Here is a 17076-nt window from a genome sequence, read left to right on the forward strand (position 1 = left end):
ATCAGCTTCTGAGTTGCTGCATAACATGACAGCTTGCACTACGACAATTCAGCTTTCAGTAATTGCTTGTCAATAGCCTACACTATCCGTAAGCAAATATATAAATCTAACTTTTCACAAGCAAATATTTATTGTGTAGGTTGTCCAGAGCTGAAAGAGGCGTTTGTTTCGAAATTCTAAAGGTAAATATCTAATGCCTAGTGCAATGAAAGCTACATATCTTTGTCCAGAAATAAAAGTCGTAATAGTTTACAAATTAAAAATTAATTCAGCAAATGTCACTGTAGCCAGCTCTCTGGCTAAATATTAACATTTATACCGTGACTAAACGTTTGAAGAAACATCACGTTGTAAGTAGTTTTGCTTATTTTTCCCCTTTTCGTAAATACAGGCCTTGTAATATCTGTCCTCTTCACGCACCAAAATTAATTAGGCCTTGCCATCAGTGTATTCTGCTACAACATTGTTATTTAAAACCTGTATATTCACTAGTTGGACCACTTAATTATGCGCTTTGCAGAATCGGTAGTACCAGAAAAAGACAGCGGCCTCTGTTGCACCTCTTCCGGGACAAATTCTAAGGTGACGCAGGTAGACTTCGTGTCGGTCCAATGGAGAATAAGCCAAATACAGTTTCTGCAGGAAAGTGCATTTACTGCACTTATTGTCCGCTATAAAATTCTCCATGATATTTATACTAAAGTGAAACTGCCCTTTTATTTTTCTCGGTAGGTTAATAGCTAGGCTACTCATTGCCGTCTTATCAACGTGAAAAAGATGAAGATTTTAAGTACGGATGAATTACAGCAAGCGGAGAGGATTCTGCAGTCACATTTACCAAAGAGTTCTAAGGTAGCAAATGGTTATTCTGCTGTTATTACTATATATCACTAGCCTATATATGCTCTAGTGTCTGTAAATTGCAGCGCTGTAATGACTACAGTAGGCTATAGGCTCCTTTACAGTTTTAGGTAGTGTGTCCAGAGTAACTGGAGTGTATTCTGTTCATTATCAGTTTAAAGCTGTCAATAAAAGACATATTGGTAAATGACAAAATTGTTTTAAATATTGTGTTGTTTTGTGTTTTAGATATATGGATTAATATTTGGCGTAAACAGAAATAAGCCACATTTCCTGGAGTTTGTTGTGGACTCCTGGCCTGATTTCACAACCATCATTTGTCGACCCAATCCAGAGGTGAACAGTTTTCTTGCAAATCTATGAGCTTATGTCAGTCACTTTTGCTATTCATCATGTCTATTTATCGGTTTTAGTACTCCACTCAGCTGTATCTAAATTTAATTTATACTAGTGCAGCCTGAACTAGTGCAGAAACATGTTATTGTTTCTTTATGAGCAGAGTGAACACTCTTTGGATTACACGAAGAAGGTGTCTGTCTTCAGCACTGATGAAAAGATCCTGAAAAGAATGCTGGCTGAAGATAATGCTATTGATTGGAGTACATACTTCTTTGTTGGGGGTAGAACACTTTTCCCCTTTTTTTCTCCTTTTCATGATTACACCATTAACGGAAGCGTAGCGTGATGTGGTTTTCATTTTGTTTCCCAAAGGGTTTGACATTCGCCATGCTACCATGTTGAAGGAAATCTCATCTTCAAAAGGTGTTCCAGTCAGGGAGTTCACTCTCGTTCATCTAATGACCTTACAGGATCCAAGTCTCCTTCCCGAACTGACTGTGAATAGGTACCAAAAGGGGAGGGGGTTTGTTTATTACCATCCCCACACATTCAAGTTTAGAAATCATTTCAAATCTGTGACACAAAGCTGAAAGTGATTACATAATGTAAAGTTTAAACATTGTTTTGTATCAGTTATCTACTTGGCGTTTCCACAGGTAGTTTCATATTGTTGTAGAAATGTAGCCCCTTGGAGTGGAACTGAGAAGCCCAACACTGATGGTTTACGAGAAGATGTTTTGAGTTAAGCCACATCCTCTGCCTGGAACGTCTGTTAGTTTAAAAGTAAAATTTGCTGACTAAATTATGTTACTCCCTTCAAAAAAACAAAAACAAAAAAATGCCTGTTCATTGTCCCTCAAATGTAATGTGTTGCTTTGCTTGCTCCCACAGTGACGCAGTGACCAGGATCTCCTCTCTGAATGAATCACACATTGATTTGGTGAATAAAACCTGGAAATTTGGGGGTGATGAAAAAGGATACAAAAATATTAAGAAACTCGTAAGCCATTTCCCAACGTGCTGCATCACTGACGAAAAAGGTCAGCCGGTCTCGTGGGTGCTCGTGTACGATTACTGTGCCTTGGGACTGCTGTACACACTCCCAGAGCACAGGGGCAAGGGATACGCCAAAATCCTGATATCAACCATAGCAAGAAGGCTCCATGCACAGGGGTATCCTGTCTACTGCTTCATCGAGGAGGAGAATGAACTTTCATACAGGCTCTTTAAAAACCTGGGCTTTACTGAAGACCCCACATACAGAGCTGCCTGGTTTGAGTTCAACCACTGAAAAAAGTAATCCCTATTTGGAGAACTTACTTGTATCTTGGAGCAATGCCTATTTTTTATTATTCCATTAAACAGACCTTTAGTAAGTGGGTTGCAGATTGTGCAATACCAGATGCAGACTATAGACATTGAACAATGGCCTGCATAAAAGTCTGTGCTGTAAAAATGAGTAATATACCTTTGATTTAAACTGTTTAACCTTGACCACTGAGAGTGCAAAGGGGAATTTGTTGCCTTTGATTTCAGGTACAGATTATTGTGATCAAAGTATGTGAAGACAGTATCTGAAGTTTGATGAATTTGTTTCAGATTGACACAGGTGTAAATTTACACCTCGTTTAGGATTATTAACAGGAGATAAATATGTAATGTTAAAAATATAAAAAGTCTAATAATTTTTGAAGGGGCATTATTTTGATGTTAAAGCTATCTAATGATCAGTTATAACCTTAGTACCCACTTAATATCACCTTTGCAGTGCAGCAATTGTATCATGTTATTCAATTTTTATCCAGTGGTGCTGCCACAGAGATCAAAGAACTGCATTTTAAAATTGTACTTATTCATGTATTTCAGAGTGAAATAAAAAGTGATTTAACTGCATGTTGTAGGCATACATGTTTTGTCGCTTTACTGTACAACTGCTACAGTAGTAGAAGACAATGTATTGCTGATGTCCCGTGTTTTCAATAATCACATAATGTGCTTCAGCACAATGTCATCTTATTGCCGTAGTAGGCTAAATATCAGCTGTAGAAATGGATAGCATAAAAACAGCTAGCTATGGGACTCGCTAAGAAGAAGAGCTTGTGATACACAAAATGCAACGTAAAGGATAGTTTGAAATTGATTCAATAATCTTTAAAACAGTTAACTACCGTAATCGTAATATTCATCAAGAGATCAGTGACAGCTCTTGGACGAATGAGGACTGGCCGTAGCGTCAATATACCGCAAAACTTACAATAAACGCCGAGGCGTTTATTTGCTTTAATTACTTAACTTTTCCGACATTTATTGGAGACTCGGCCATAATCAGAGACCTGCGTTTATTTCACCTAAAACCTAATGCAATGTAAACATTTAGCCTAATGTAAAAAATTATGTTTGTGTTATTTCGTTTTTTTAGCCACAAAAAAATAAATAGGACTGCTGTAAGCATTTGAACCCACTGCTCTTTCGTTTTATAGTCACGAAAAATAAATATAATTTTCTCCGGCGTTTATTGAGGCAGGCGTTTATTTCACTGAAAGGGTCGCGCATACCGGCGATTATAGGAGACCTGCGTTTATCGGAGACTCGGCTATTATTGGACGTTATTGCGACACCAACGCAGCTGCCTCGTCTGTCTAGGTTCAAAGTGCACTGCTGTAAAACTTGAAAGTCGTAAAAGCATATGTGGTTGTACACACGATGTCATATTGGTTTTGCGATCACAGGGAGCAGTGCTCAAGGAAATAAAATAGGTGGGAACACTTAAATTCTTGTACATTGCACGCTATGTAACGTTAGTCAAATTGTCAGGTCCAGGATGTTTTAATATGATAACTGAGTGCTCTTTGAATCACTCTGTAAATGTAGCAATAACTAGTGAAAGATGTGGGTTAGCTAGGACGTAGCGTTAGTTATACAGTTTCATTCTTCCACGAAGGAGGAAGTTGGTCTGATGATCAACAGAGAAAGGATAGCTATTGTCAGTCGTAGCAACTACTGCAAACGGAGAACTGCGAAAATACATAGCCTGAAGCCTGATGGTCACCTTCCTCATAACAAACAAAGGAATGTCCCACTGGTGTTTGTAGAGGAAGTTCCTGGGAAATACTGGACATTGCTTTGCACAGCTATGATTTTCGATGTTCCTACGCAAACTGTGACGAACCACTGCCACTTTGTCTATTTCACAGGGATGAAGGTGCTCACTCGAGACCAGTTGAAAACTGCCGAGAACGTGCTAACGGCTTACTTCCCTAAATCACAACTGGTAAGCAGGGTTTGGGAAATTACATTACGTGTCTCGTTTTCTTAGCAGAAACCCCAAGAGTGACTCAGTCTACATCTTTTACACAACCTGCATCGACACAGTGAAGTATGTTGTTCAGTGGTGCAACCATTGCAATACAAGCCATCTAGTTGAATAGTGACATGTAAAATACAGGTGGTCAAGAAAGCAGGGATGCTGTGAAGTATACATACTACAGTATTGTATAGAAGTAGATAGTTACATGAATACCTATCTATGCATAGTAATAGAGGTGACATGTGACATCTATTCAGTTTGTGAGGTGTCAATTGCACATTGAAAGAAAACATGCATAAAAGTTGTTTTAAAGTGAATCAAACTCTTGTTTTGTTTCTTAAGGTTTATGGTCACATTTTCAACATCAACCGAGTAGAGTCTGTCTCCACAGACGTTTTAGCCGATGACTGGCCAAACTTCACAACAATTCTGTGCGTGCCAAGGTTTGAGAAGGTACTATAGTTGTTTTTGAGTATATGGGCTATTTTTCTTGCTGTTCCAAGGCATTTCATGTTATTTGAGGCAGTGGTCTTTGTTTAGTGGAGAGACACACGTGCCTTCAGCACCAATATTTCTAATGGATTCTAATGTCTTTAATTTACAGGCTGGGGACATCTTCAAAGATGTGTGCGTGTTTACAAAAGATGAGGTTTCTTTGAGAAAAATCCTACTTGAGACTGACATTGTAAATTGGAAACAGTTTATTTCCCTAGGTATCCAACTGTCATTTGTTCTTCTTTCCATTAGAAGTGGCTTGTCCTTTTTTAAAGTTTTGCAGTGTTTGCCTAGTAAAACCATTAATGAAGACTATTTGAGCAACAGCTCTCTTACAAGAAAAAATATAAGGATATATACTATAGTAATGTGTTTAACTCCATGTACAACTCCTTATTTTGAAAAGACAACTTCAGTCCTTTGAAGTGTTTCATCACATTTTCAGTTCTGTCCTCGACAGGTCTGTAATAAAAAAAAAAAAACAGCCAGTGATTTCCATGTGTCCTGTGACATCAAAATACAATAAAAAGGACAAAGTTGTGGGGTATTGAGCTTTTTAAGGAGACCTCTCAAATGTGTATGTGCTGTGGGTTTAGCCTATAAACTCTGCTCTGTCTGAATCCCAGCCGTTGACTTGTGTCATGAGGAGATGGTGTGGGGTGTGGCGAGGGAAAGAGGAATCTCAGGGAACAAAGTGGCCGTGTGCTACCTGATGAAACTCCAGGACATCAGCTGTCTCCCCAGATTGGACAGGTACTGTAAAAACTAGCTGTACATCAGGCTTATGTCATGGGTAATAGGGGCCTAACATGTATACTGTACCAATGGATGATTTTTGCTGGATTAAAAAAAAAAATACAGTCACACTATATTCAGTTGTCTTTTCTATAATGTCAACAGTCAACTTTTCTCTTCTTGTCCCGATTGGTCAGTTTGCACTTTTTCCCTGTTGCCTGGCAATTTGTTGCCCCACCAGGGTAAGAATCCATCAGTGGTGTCACAGAACAACCCATACAGATGTCTCCAACTTACCTGAGGTGCACAATTCTAGTGTAAAAGCATAGTACCTTGATCTCAAACATCAAAAATGCACTGTAGTGGGTAAACTTGGGTTTGGAAGTCTTGGAAAATGCAGTCAGTGTGCTAACACACCCCTGATGTTACATCTCAGTCTGCGAGCGTCCAAACTGACAGCCTCTACTTCACTCTCTACATTTCAGTAATTCATCATTAAAGATATCTTCCCTTGATGAGTCCCATGTTGACCTGGTGAACAGGACCTGGAAGTTTGGAAGAGGGGAGCACTCTGTACACATGATCCGGGACATGATCCGGCAATTCCCCTCCTGCTGTCTGTTGGACGGGGAGGGACAGGCTGTGGCGTGGATTTTAACTTACGCGTCCTGCGCCCTGGGCTGCTCTACACAGTCCCAGAACACAGGGGCAAGGGCTACGCCAAAATCTTGATATACACCATGGCAACAAGGTTCCATGCACAGGGATATCCTGTCTACTGCGTCATCGAGGAGGAGAACCAAGTGTCCTACAGGCTCTTTAAAAGCCTGGGCTTCACTGAAGAACCCGGATACAGAGCTACCTGGTTTAAGTTCAATCAGTTGTGAGATGGAGAAAAACGGTCTGAGATTGTAAAAGTAGCTGTCAGATGGTAACAGTTCTCACATTTTGTGTTTGAAGAATGTCTGAAGACAAGAAGTGATTAAATGTCAATGAGATTGAAAGAAAAGGAGAGATTTTGAAAATTGATTAAAGAAACAATTTTAATCTCTTATATTATCTGTCTATATGTCTGTTCAAACTGCTTGGTCCAGATGTGACATAGATGATAAGTGAGTACTTGTTAAAAATACAATGTTTCTGATTAAAGCGATTAGAGTTTTTGGATGGGACGACATGACTCTGGTTAGCTGGTTAACTTGGGTGTCCTAGAATGCTGAGAAGGAGGGACTGGAGATTGCACTAGTCTGCTTTTACCTGGAAGCGGTAATGCCAAGCATTACAGTGTATGTGAGAGAGAGAGAAATCTCAAAGAGGAAAGAAGTCAGTCACAATCAGAGAAATCAATTACTTTACCTCACTTGTAAGTCACCTTGGATAAAAACATCTGGCAAATGAATAAATGTAAATGTAATGTAAATGAAGTCTTGAATGGTAGCTTGGTTTCAGTAAGAACGAAAATGCACTGAACATAAATATGCTATGTATAATTTACATGTGTACCATGCTTTTGAGCACTGCATTGGATCATGAAAATAATTATACACATGCATTCATTTACTTGAAATTGTAACATCAGTGCTGTAGGGCCATGCCTGCTATCAAAGTATGAAAGTGAATGAAGGATATTTTCTGTTAATTTTCCCCACATTCTTCCATTTTGTAAACTTACACAAAATCAAATGCCATTGTGATCTTATACAAATGTCCAATAATAAATATGCAACACACCCTTTCAGGGTCTTGTATTGCAATGAAATATAACATTGTTTGACTTATGAAAACTATACATAGTACTTAACTCACAGGAGCTTGTTTTTTGGATGATTTTTCGGATTTGTTTCCGGATGAAATATCATATGGTACTAGAGACAGTGAAATGACTGCTGTGTTTCCTTGTGAGCTGCACAGCAAGCAGTATTTGGTTCTGGGCTCAATAAGAATTTGCAGTCTTGGTTTTTTTGAAGCAAAATATTCTTGCAAGACTGAATACACAAGCAGTTACATTCAGCTACCTTCATTCTTGCCTTGTCCAACTGCAATTGGTCTAACGTAACACAGCCTGCTGGATCCTCCTTTGACCACAGGCCAGTGTATTTCCATTGTGCTCTCTCTCCTCTATGAATAACCAGTTACGCCCATTTCGCTGTGTCCTGAAGTAAGCCAGCACGAAGGCTAAGGATTAAATCTAAAATGAATAAATCTAGGTTTAATATAAGCTACAATAAGAAAGACCCCAATGTACAAACGACTTTGGTGTTTCTTCTCTTGATCTTTGCTGAGATTTTTTTTTTATTTCTCTTGTTCTCACTCTGCAACCTCTCATCAATCAGCAGGATCTTGTAAAACACTTCATGGTGTCATTTGTATGAATGCAAATTCCCCTGCCAGGAGAATATATTGTTACCAATATGTAACATCTGCTCAATAATCTCTGTACTTGCTCACACTGGAAACTCCAACTTTAGGGTGTTCCTTCACAGTGTTTAGAAATTTTAATGTAAGAAGCTGTTTTTTGTCCAAAAGTAACTACAAAAACTTTATCTGTCAGCCAGGAAAGAAAAACTACAAATATTCATTCTAATGACAGTAGGACTCTTAAAAAGGTCACTTGTAAAAGAAAGGTGACACTTTGGGTGAAATTTCTAACTGAGACAGGTGAATGTTTATAATGTTATTCACATTTCAGCCTCTCTCTGGTCTCTCAGGCTACTGATGTCTTTACACATGGTTTCCTCCAGGGAATTTCGGCTGACCGTAGGAGTGGGACAGGGTCCAGGAGAAAAGCAGACACATTGTAGGGTTTGGCGCCGTTGGCTGACCCCCTGCCTGTCCTGGTTCTTGTGTGCCCAGCTGCACAAGCACACACTGACCACAAATACCCTCAGAACACACACTTCCCGTAGCTCGAAGGCTGCGTCTGCAAACAGCGAGAAACTGACTGAGTCATCCAGATGGTCTGTACGCATCCCACACATAAGAAAACAAGCATCCGTGTTTCTGGGACAAAGAGAGTTCTGCTGGTTTCCAGCTGAGATCCTGAGTGATTGAATAATTTCTGGTTTGTAGCTGAGATCCTGAGTAACGTAAGTAGCCCAAATGATTAGCATTTATCAATCAAACAGATGAGATTCTGTGACACACATCTCCCGTTTCATGTTTTGGTGCTCCTATATCATATCTACTCCAGTCCTTCACCCTTCAGTCAGATGTCAACAGATTGTAAAACCATTTATGGCTTATTTATGGGAGGATATGCCACCAATTAGAGGCCTGAAGCACATACTGTCTCTTCAGTGAAAAAAGTACATAGATTGCATGCATTTACTCTTTCAACTGCATCAGCTGTTCTCACGTCCTGCCTGCTTGCCTCCCTGTCAAGTCAAGCCAATGATCTCAGCAGACCTGCTCCCCACATGTATCGCTCCTGTACACTTATGAACGTATACAAATAAACCTCTACATATTTATTTTAGTGGTTTACGAATTTCATTTCCTAGTGAAATACATTTTTTTCCCAGGTTATATTGCAGTCATAGCAATCAATACTCTTGAAACATCTGATGGGAGATCAATAAAACTGCACATCTTAATTTTTTGACTAATGCTATTATGAATATAACTGGTCAGACCAGGCTTTTCTGAAAGTGAATTTCCTTGACACATAATTTAAAGCCACTGAGATTTTCCTAACAGACACATAAATCTTGAGGCCAGTTATATCGTTGAAAACCTTTATTTGGGAGATAAGTGCAACCTGCTTCCCTCCATTGCCTAAATGCAAGTTTGAACACAGCTCTATCCCAGTCACAGATACACTGTTGGTTGAAAGCTTTGAGAATATTCAGGACTGTAACATAACCGGCTAAATCATTCAGTGCTGCATATTTTTTGCAGGTAGGGACATGTCTGCTATACACTGACTTGTGGTTAAATTACAGAGCCTGTCTGTAATGCTTATTCACACACCATTAGCTGCAAAGCTTGGTATTTTCCTGAAAGAACTGGGTAAGAACATTGCTGAAGGACAGCAATGCCTCCACCTGGAAACCAAACCAACAACCTTTGAGTCACACATCACACTGTTAGCTACACACCACACTGACAATATAGAGCCAGTAGATAGAAATAACCACTTGATTCATCTTAAATCTCTGCAGTGAGACAGCTAGAACACAACATAATTTTATTCACCCTTGTATTTGCCTAACATATACAGAGCAGCAGGTAATACAAGTGACATGCAATCACGCTGTTTGCATAATCACCAGGTAAATATCATTTAAAATACATCAAGACCAGGAAAAGGCTACACTTATTTTAGCTTTACCAGATACAGTACATATTATAGTCTATAATATAGTATATAATATAGTCTATATGTTCTCAGACTCTGATATGTTGGTTTTTTGCAGGCAAGGATATGTTTACTCAAGACTTCTGGTTAAAAGAATATTCTGGGCTGGCCTCTAAATAACTGACCCTGTCTTTAAACTCTTCCTCACAGTGGGCTGCAAAACTATAGCCTACAGCTCTTGGGGAGGAGAGGGGATATATAATTTTAAAGTAGAATGTACATTGTACAATATTCATATTCATATTAATAAAATATAATATATTATTAAGTGAAACAGAGATAAGTAGGATTATATTTGCAATGAAAATATAGTACATACTGGACATTTAAACCATTAAGACTGCTTTGCATTATTTGCTTGGCAGATGCTTGTATCCCGTGTAATATACAGTTTGCATTTTCCACAATTATCCACTTACTGCATACAGCTGGGTATTTTTCAGAAATTCAGATTTAGGGTAGGAACCCTTTTCAGAGGTGCAGCAGTAATGTCCCCACCTACGGATACGGCCTGCGTCTTTACCACTACACCATGCTGCTAGCTCCTTATAGTACCAGAGAAAAAAACACTTGAACCTGTAGATGCAGGACAACAGAACTCTACACACAGTTGATAGCAGGATCTTTTAAATAGCACATCCTGGTTGGAAACAACGTGACCACACAAGTACAGTTGGACATAAAGAAATGGAACAGAGCTTTATTCACCCATGTATTTACCTAACACGTATAGAGGTGCTGGCAACAGAAGTCACATTCAATCATGATATTTGCGTAATCAAGTAAATATAATTTACAATACATCAAACCCAGGAAAAGGCTGTCCTTATTTTACCTTTAGTAATTAAAAGGATGTTGTTCTTTAGACTCTGACATCGGAACTCCGGCCAATCTTCTGAGACGTGAGCAGACCATCAAACAGTTATGCAATCATCACATGGCCTCATGAGCAGTCAATGAGTCAAGGACACATGCTTTACAAAGACTCACTGTTCACTCTGTGTCTTAAAGGTTCTGTTTTGGATCATTCGGTGCCAAAGAACTGCTATTTGGGGGTCATTACCATGGCGACGTAGATGTTTGGTGCCATTCTTGTTGGAGTATCCAGTTTACTTGTCTGTGTGTTTAATTTACACAGGCAAATGGCTTTTACTTTGGATCAGTTAAGTTCCTTGTTATCCTGGTGCACTTGCATCTATTTGGGAAAGCTGGAGTTCAGCATGCCTGTCTTAGGAAGGCTTGTAGGTAGAGACGTGTACAACAATTGAAAAACAATGAGAAGGACTTTATTCCCAACAGAACAAAGGCCGCACTGCGATTTCCTGCAGAGTTTTGGTAATATGTGCGTCAGCGCTGGGACAAGGGTCGGTGTGGCACACCACACTTACAGTTCACAAAAATCACAAACCACAGTAAAAAGAATCAAAGCCATCCTCATACATAAACTAAAAAACTCTCCAGAAATTTACTTAAATAGTTTAAATCTTACTTTACTATTACATTATACCAAAAGACAGCACATCTTTCTTATTTAGATTCAAATATGATTCCCCAAAGGGATCACTACTTGGCCCACTACTCGGCTCCCCTCCATTTGTTATCTCCTGGAAGTTATTTGCTGAAAAAAAAAAAAATCATTTTCACTGTCATGATGACACTTTTATGTTTCAATAAAAGCAGGCCATCTACTAATTGAGAACAGAGATTGTGCTTATGTAATCTAGATGGCTCCACAAGGAGAGGGCAGTTTGTTCTCATCTTAGATGGGTCCCCACTATCCCATAAGGCAGAGCTCAGGGGCATTTGCAGCATTTTGTATCCTGACCGATCTCAATCCATGCACATGCAAAACACTTCAATATGGCCTTCTTTCACTTGTGAAATATAACTAAACTTGATACAAATGTTTTAATGTCATCATCTCTACAAGGCTAGACTACTGTAAACCTGTATCATATATCAACTTCAACTTGTAAAGAATGTGTCTGCAAAGAATCACAGGATATTTTATTCTATCTCAACCGTACTAACCTCACTTCATCAGTTCCATATTATATTTCAGGTCGTCACAATGCCTGGTTGCCCTCACAGCTTCCTTTCTAAAACAAACAAACACAAAATAAGGGGAGTTCTTCCTTGCCATTGTTGCCCTTGGCCTGCACTCAAGGGGCCTTTTAGGTTTCTCTGAAGAAACTTTCACCCTTGCTTTCTTGTCAAATCTGGCAACATCTGTATGTCATATGTTTGTGTCTGTATGCTGATCGACGGATTGATTGATGACTTGAGTTGTATCTTTCTCATCTCAGTATCACGTTAAGAGACATTTATCTTTAACAAACTCTGTGAAGAGGTGAAAAGCCTATTGGTTTAGATCACAGGGATCTGCTTGCTATTCTGTTTTGTGTTCAGCTTCACCTTCACAATTACAGGCTCAGCAGCTGAGTTAACTTTCCCTACCCCACTGGGACACTGCAAAGAGATCCATACTGTACCTAATCATCAGCAGCTGTCTGGAGATAGGCCTAGTTCCTCACAACTAGGAGCGCATCTCTGAGGAATGCTTTGTAGCCCAGCCCCATTATGCATAGAGGATCCTAGGATTAGAGAGTTAATCCTATACGCATATACAGATGTATACACAACTTTTCCTTTCCCTTATGCCTGTAATGCCTCATATGACATTTTCTCTATCTTATATTATTTTAAATTCAAGTCTTAGGAAGATACTAGAGAAATACCAGAGATTAGACTGATGTTGCCATGAATGAAGCAGTTTTCTCAACATTGTGTTGCCTCATTGATGGATTTACTTTGGTCAGTACACATTAAATTATAAATGCTGCTGCTTACCATGAATTCAGTCAAATTTGGCACCATTCCTCTCTAATTACAGTGATCAAGCCGCAAGTACATCTTCTTCATAGAAACCCTAGGAAAGTGTGTGCCATGAACCATAAATCAATTACATATTAATATCAAATTAACACCACTGTTGTGTGGTATATCCGATCGCCTAAATCCTAATAATGGAAAGAGTATTAACCCCGCTTTATAATCTTGTGTTACCAATGTAAATGTGTAATTTCTTTCCATAGCAACACAAATCCAAATGCTGACCACCGATAACATAGTCAACTGTGCTATAAAACTGAATTTGTTGTTAAATTGCAGCATCTTGTGGCCAAACAATGCAACTTCATCCACTGAGAACAGCATGTAGGATAACCTTTCCTACAGCTATAATACAATATTTGATATCCAGCTTCTCTTGGTTATCAGAACTAATCTTACTTAAAAAATAAATGCAACCAGGCTTATAAGTTCATGCTATGAATTCACAGCTATGGACCTAACTATAAGTGTAACAGCAAATAGACTAGTAAAACTAAACCAGTGTTAGAAATGAATATACATTTGTAAGCAAATCAGGACAGCAGCAATCATCATCTTATACAAACCTAACATTACAATGCACCAAATGACACACACAAAGTAACACAGTGAACTTACTGACCCTCGTACATACCCCACAGGTACAAACTTCCTGTGCCATTTCTCAAAGGGTATGGCTCATTTCAATAGGAAACAAACTTAAAGATCATATTGTATTGAAATAATTTAGACAAATACTTACATATACATAACTCTAAAATGACAGAATACAAAGTTCAAGCTTGTATAAATCACTTGCATCTAAACACCAGCTGTCTCCTAGATGAAACCAACCAATGCAGATGAAACCCAGGCTGGAGAATGGAAACCTAAAATATGTTTTGTGGCGAGCTACTTTTAATGTGAATGTCAGCATAATTACATAATTACATTCAGCAATCTTAATACTTCAATACTGACCAAAGGTTATTACCCAAAATGACACTGAATCTTTGTTATTATAATTAATTAGCAGATTAACTGGAAGTCTAACATAAAATTCAAAACACAGTGTCACAAGGTCATTAACAGTCCATTTCAATGAGGTATTAAATGAACACACCGTGGATATAACTGAAAAAGACTGCTTTATTGCATCCTGTTAACAACAATGAACCTAAAATGCAATCTGAACATTTTCTATACTAAACAGGTCAAAAGTAACTGGTGAAAGGTGTATAACTACACATTGTGCATAGAATGTTGAATACAGCTCCATATACTGAAGCCCAGTTTTCACCCTGTTTACTAAACACTGCAGAAACTCTGACGTGGTTCACTTCCTCTCCATAAAGTCCTCCAATCTAATCAGCCATTTAGTCCAGTACTCTAGACAGAGGTCAGAGGTCATGAAATGAGGGTGAGCTGGTGAGCCATCTTTGTAGGCCACAACAATCAACCCGCTCTCTACCTGGAAGGGAATGGGAAAAGAAAAATGAAATTCAGAGCTCAAGAGGAGGAACTGATCAGACATCATTGTAAAAGGATGCACCGACCTGGTAATCATAATGCTCATCACTGTTTAAGGCCCCAATATAAGCAGCAACTTGTAGGGGGTTGTCATATGTGTTGTGAAGGAACGGTTTGGGCTTCTCTGAGGTCTTCCAGTCAATCACACAGAGCTTTCCCCTGTGGGGAACATATAACATATTTGGTGTTATGCTACTGCAGGCACACCACATATCAATGACATATTAAAAAACGTATCATAAAATGATGTGTGCCAGATTCTGGTTTGCTAAACCCTTGACTGCATTCACTATCTGAGCCAGTGTTATCCACCAGAACAAGACGTGGAAAATATGGCAATTTATGACATTCACATTTCACAGGTAAGCTCATTCAGACTACAATGCCAAAAGAGGACTGTACCTTCTCAGAGCAGACTAACTTATATTACTCATTAAAGCGGAACAGGCGATAACTTGCACAATTTCATCCACAGTGATAACTTGTGGTAGTAGCTTGACTACTGTTAAACTTACACTTGCTGGTTTGTGAGTATTTTTAGCCTTACACTGTTGCTCATTCAACTTGAATGGATACACTTCTGTTCTTTTGTTATAAGTCGCCCTGGATAAGAGTCTGCTGAATGAATGTAATGTAATGAAATATCTGATAGGCAATTCCCACCTGTATTGCGCCACACAGTCCACCATCCCCAGGTAGTTCAGGGACTGATGCTGTACAGCACTCTCGATGGCCCTAACCCCGCTGATGTCTTCCAGCACATGCTGGACGCTCTCAATGTACCCTGCCACCAACTCCGAGGGCTCTGTATCCGTGGCCGGCACTTCCTCTGACATGAAAATGGCCTCCAGGGCCATGTGGAACTGCTTCCCTTGCCTGAAAAGATCTGACACAAATATTCCTGGTGACTCAAGGTTGTCTCATTGCCCTGTGTTACAAGCGATGAGTGTGACTACACGATCACATGAGCAGTGATAAAGCAGAGAGAGCCACAAGGTGCTGGAATAAGGAAGCTTACTTAAAGAGTATTCTTTGAAGCCCTCCTCTCCAAGTTGGGCAATCATCATTTTCCTCCATCTCTCCAGGTAAAAGGCCTGCTCCGGGGACATGGTTTGTTGCAGAATGCGGGTTACGCTTGGGGCACTGGATTTGCCTGGGCCCCTCTGTAGTGGGATACGGGTTGGGGGTCCCGAGTCTGCTTCCGATGTCAGGTCCAATATCTTGGCATGGTTCAGGAGCGGAACTGGGTTCTTTGGAGCTTTTGGTGCAGATCGCTCAGTCGCAGGCTTCGATTTAACAACTGGACCATAAATATGACCATCTTCCTCCTCAAGGCTTGCAGGAGTTTGGGAACTGGTTCTTGAAGACACTACTGACTGAACAAGGGAAGAGTACTTCTCTGTGTCCACTGTACTGTACTGGCTGGTCCTTTTACGGGCATTATTGGCACAAGAAGTTGAAATGCCGGCAACTAGACTGGAATTAGCATAAGAAAGCAGCCCAATGACCAGACTCCTTGCCCCCACATGCTGAACTTGGCGAAACAGCCGACAGAACCTCATTCTGTAATGATGCCGATGTTTACTTAACAATAGTTTCTTGTGTTGGTGGTCCTTTCCTCATCCTTGTTGGCAATATTCAACACACAAAGTACCTGAATGTGGGACACAGCATTATTAAAACATACAGACCTGTTCGGATAAATAATGAGCATCATGCCCCTAATACTGAAGACATTTTTAGAGCATGAATCTTGTACCTTAAAATTACTGACACGTAAGTGTATCTCTGATTAGCATGTCCGTAATGTGATCCTATATGTGCAGTGTGTTAATCCTGTCTTCAAAAGAATAAGTGATTGCAGCAGATTTCATTGGCAATTACTTAGACTTACTTAGCTCGTACAGACACTAGAACACCACCACCATGTTCTGAATTGTCATTGTCTAAAATGTTAATTCTATAACTTGATATTATTAAAACATATCTGCAAATGCTTACGCCTCAAATGGATTTGACATCACAGATTTAAATTATAAAATAGGCCCTATACTGCCAGCTTTGCAAGCGTCGCCGACTGTAACGATCAGAGATGTCCAAGGCCAAATATGCTATGCAACGATTACCTCTGAGGGTTTGTATCTAAAAAGAGGCGGCCCGTGTTGGTTTTGGCGCAATTATGTAACTAAAATGTCGGAGATTTTATCAGAACAAAACATTTTGCGCTGCTTTTGAGATACAGATCCGCGGGCATTTTTTCCACAAAGAAACCTTACAAAACAACCACTATGTTACAGCAAGCTAGCTATCTGGCAACCAGTTAAAGTACTCTAAATAACGTTCAACTGTAGAGGCATGAGAACATTCCGTGAATGGTCCCACAAAGTATGTGAATGTATCTTACAGCATTCACTGAAAAACACGCACAAACTTACCACAAGACTTTCCTCCCCAAAACGGCGCGCCAGTATGCTGTCAACTGATTTGTCAATGCAACCAACACTAGCAGTCAGCAGGTATCTGTTGAGGTTTGTAGTTTTTTGTCCAGGAATGCCTGTTTGCATTGCGGCATACAAAACTC

The 17076-nt window shown here is 39.5% G+C and overlaps 3 protein-coding genes across 4 annotated transcripts; 2 read left to right on the top strand and 1 right to left on the bottom strand.

Moving 5' to 3' along the window:
* The first annotated feature begins 325 nt into the window (after positions 1-325).
* On the top strand, positions 326-2965 carry LOC118790246 (glycine N-acyltransferase-like protein 3). Of its 2 annotated transcripts, XM_036547150.1 has the most exons (6): positions 326-350; positions 733-852; positions 1090-1197; positions 1361-1481; positions 1573-1705; positions 2092-2965. In XM_036547150.1, exons 2-6 carry the CDS (start codon positions 778-780, stop codon positions 2489-2491), a joined length of 837 nt encoding a protein of 278 aa, XP_036403043.1. In that variant the 5' UTR covers positions 326-350; positions 733-777; the 3' UTR covers positions 2492-2965. The 2 variants fall into 2 exon arrangements, with proteins under 2 accessions (XP_036403043.1, XP_036403044.1); XM_036547151.1 differs by lacking the exon at positions 326-350 and having other exon boundaries at positions 382-852.
* A 923-nt stretch (positions 2966-3888) lies between these two features.
* On the top strand, positions 3889-6654 carry LOC118790180 (glycine N-acyltransferase-like protein). The gene is given in 7 exon segments (XM_036547046.1): positions 3889-3956; positions 4395-4471; positions 4850-4960; positions 5112-5220; positions 5629-5755; positions 6223-6416; positions 6419-6654. Coding segments are annotated over 6 exon segments (822 nt in total). The 5' UTR covers positions 3889-3956; positions 4395-4396; the 3' UTR covers positions 6625-6654.
* Positions 6655-14301: 7647 nt separating this feature from the next.
* mgme1 (mitochondrial genome maintenance exonuclease 1) lies at positions 14302-16957 on the bottom strand. The gene is made up of 5 exons (XM_036547222.1): positions 16931-16957; positions 15514-16149; positions 15159-15381; positions 14522-14654; positions 14302-14436 (listed from the first exon to the last, which is right to left on the bottom strand). Exons 2-5 carry the CDS (start codon positions 16055-16057, stop codon positions 14302-14304), a joined length of 1035 nt encoding a protein of 344 aa, XP_036403115.1. The 5' UTR covers positions 16058-16149; positions 16931-16957.
* Between the last annotated feature and the right edge of the window lie 119 nt (positions 16958-17076).

Source organism: Megalops cyprinoides, chromosome 15 (assembly GCF_013368585.1).
Source record: "Megalops cyprinoides isolate fMegCyp1 chromosome 15, fMegCyp1.pri, whole genome shotgun sequence".
NCBI lineage: Eukaryota > Metazoa > Chordata > Actinopteri > Elopiformes > Megalopidae > Megalops > Megalops cyprinoides.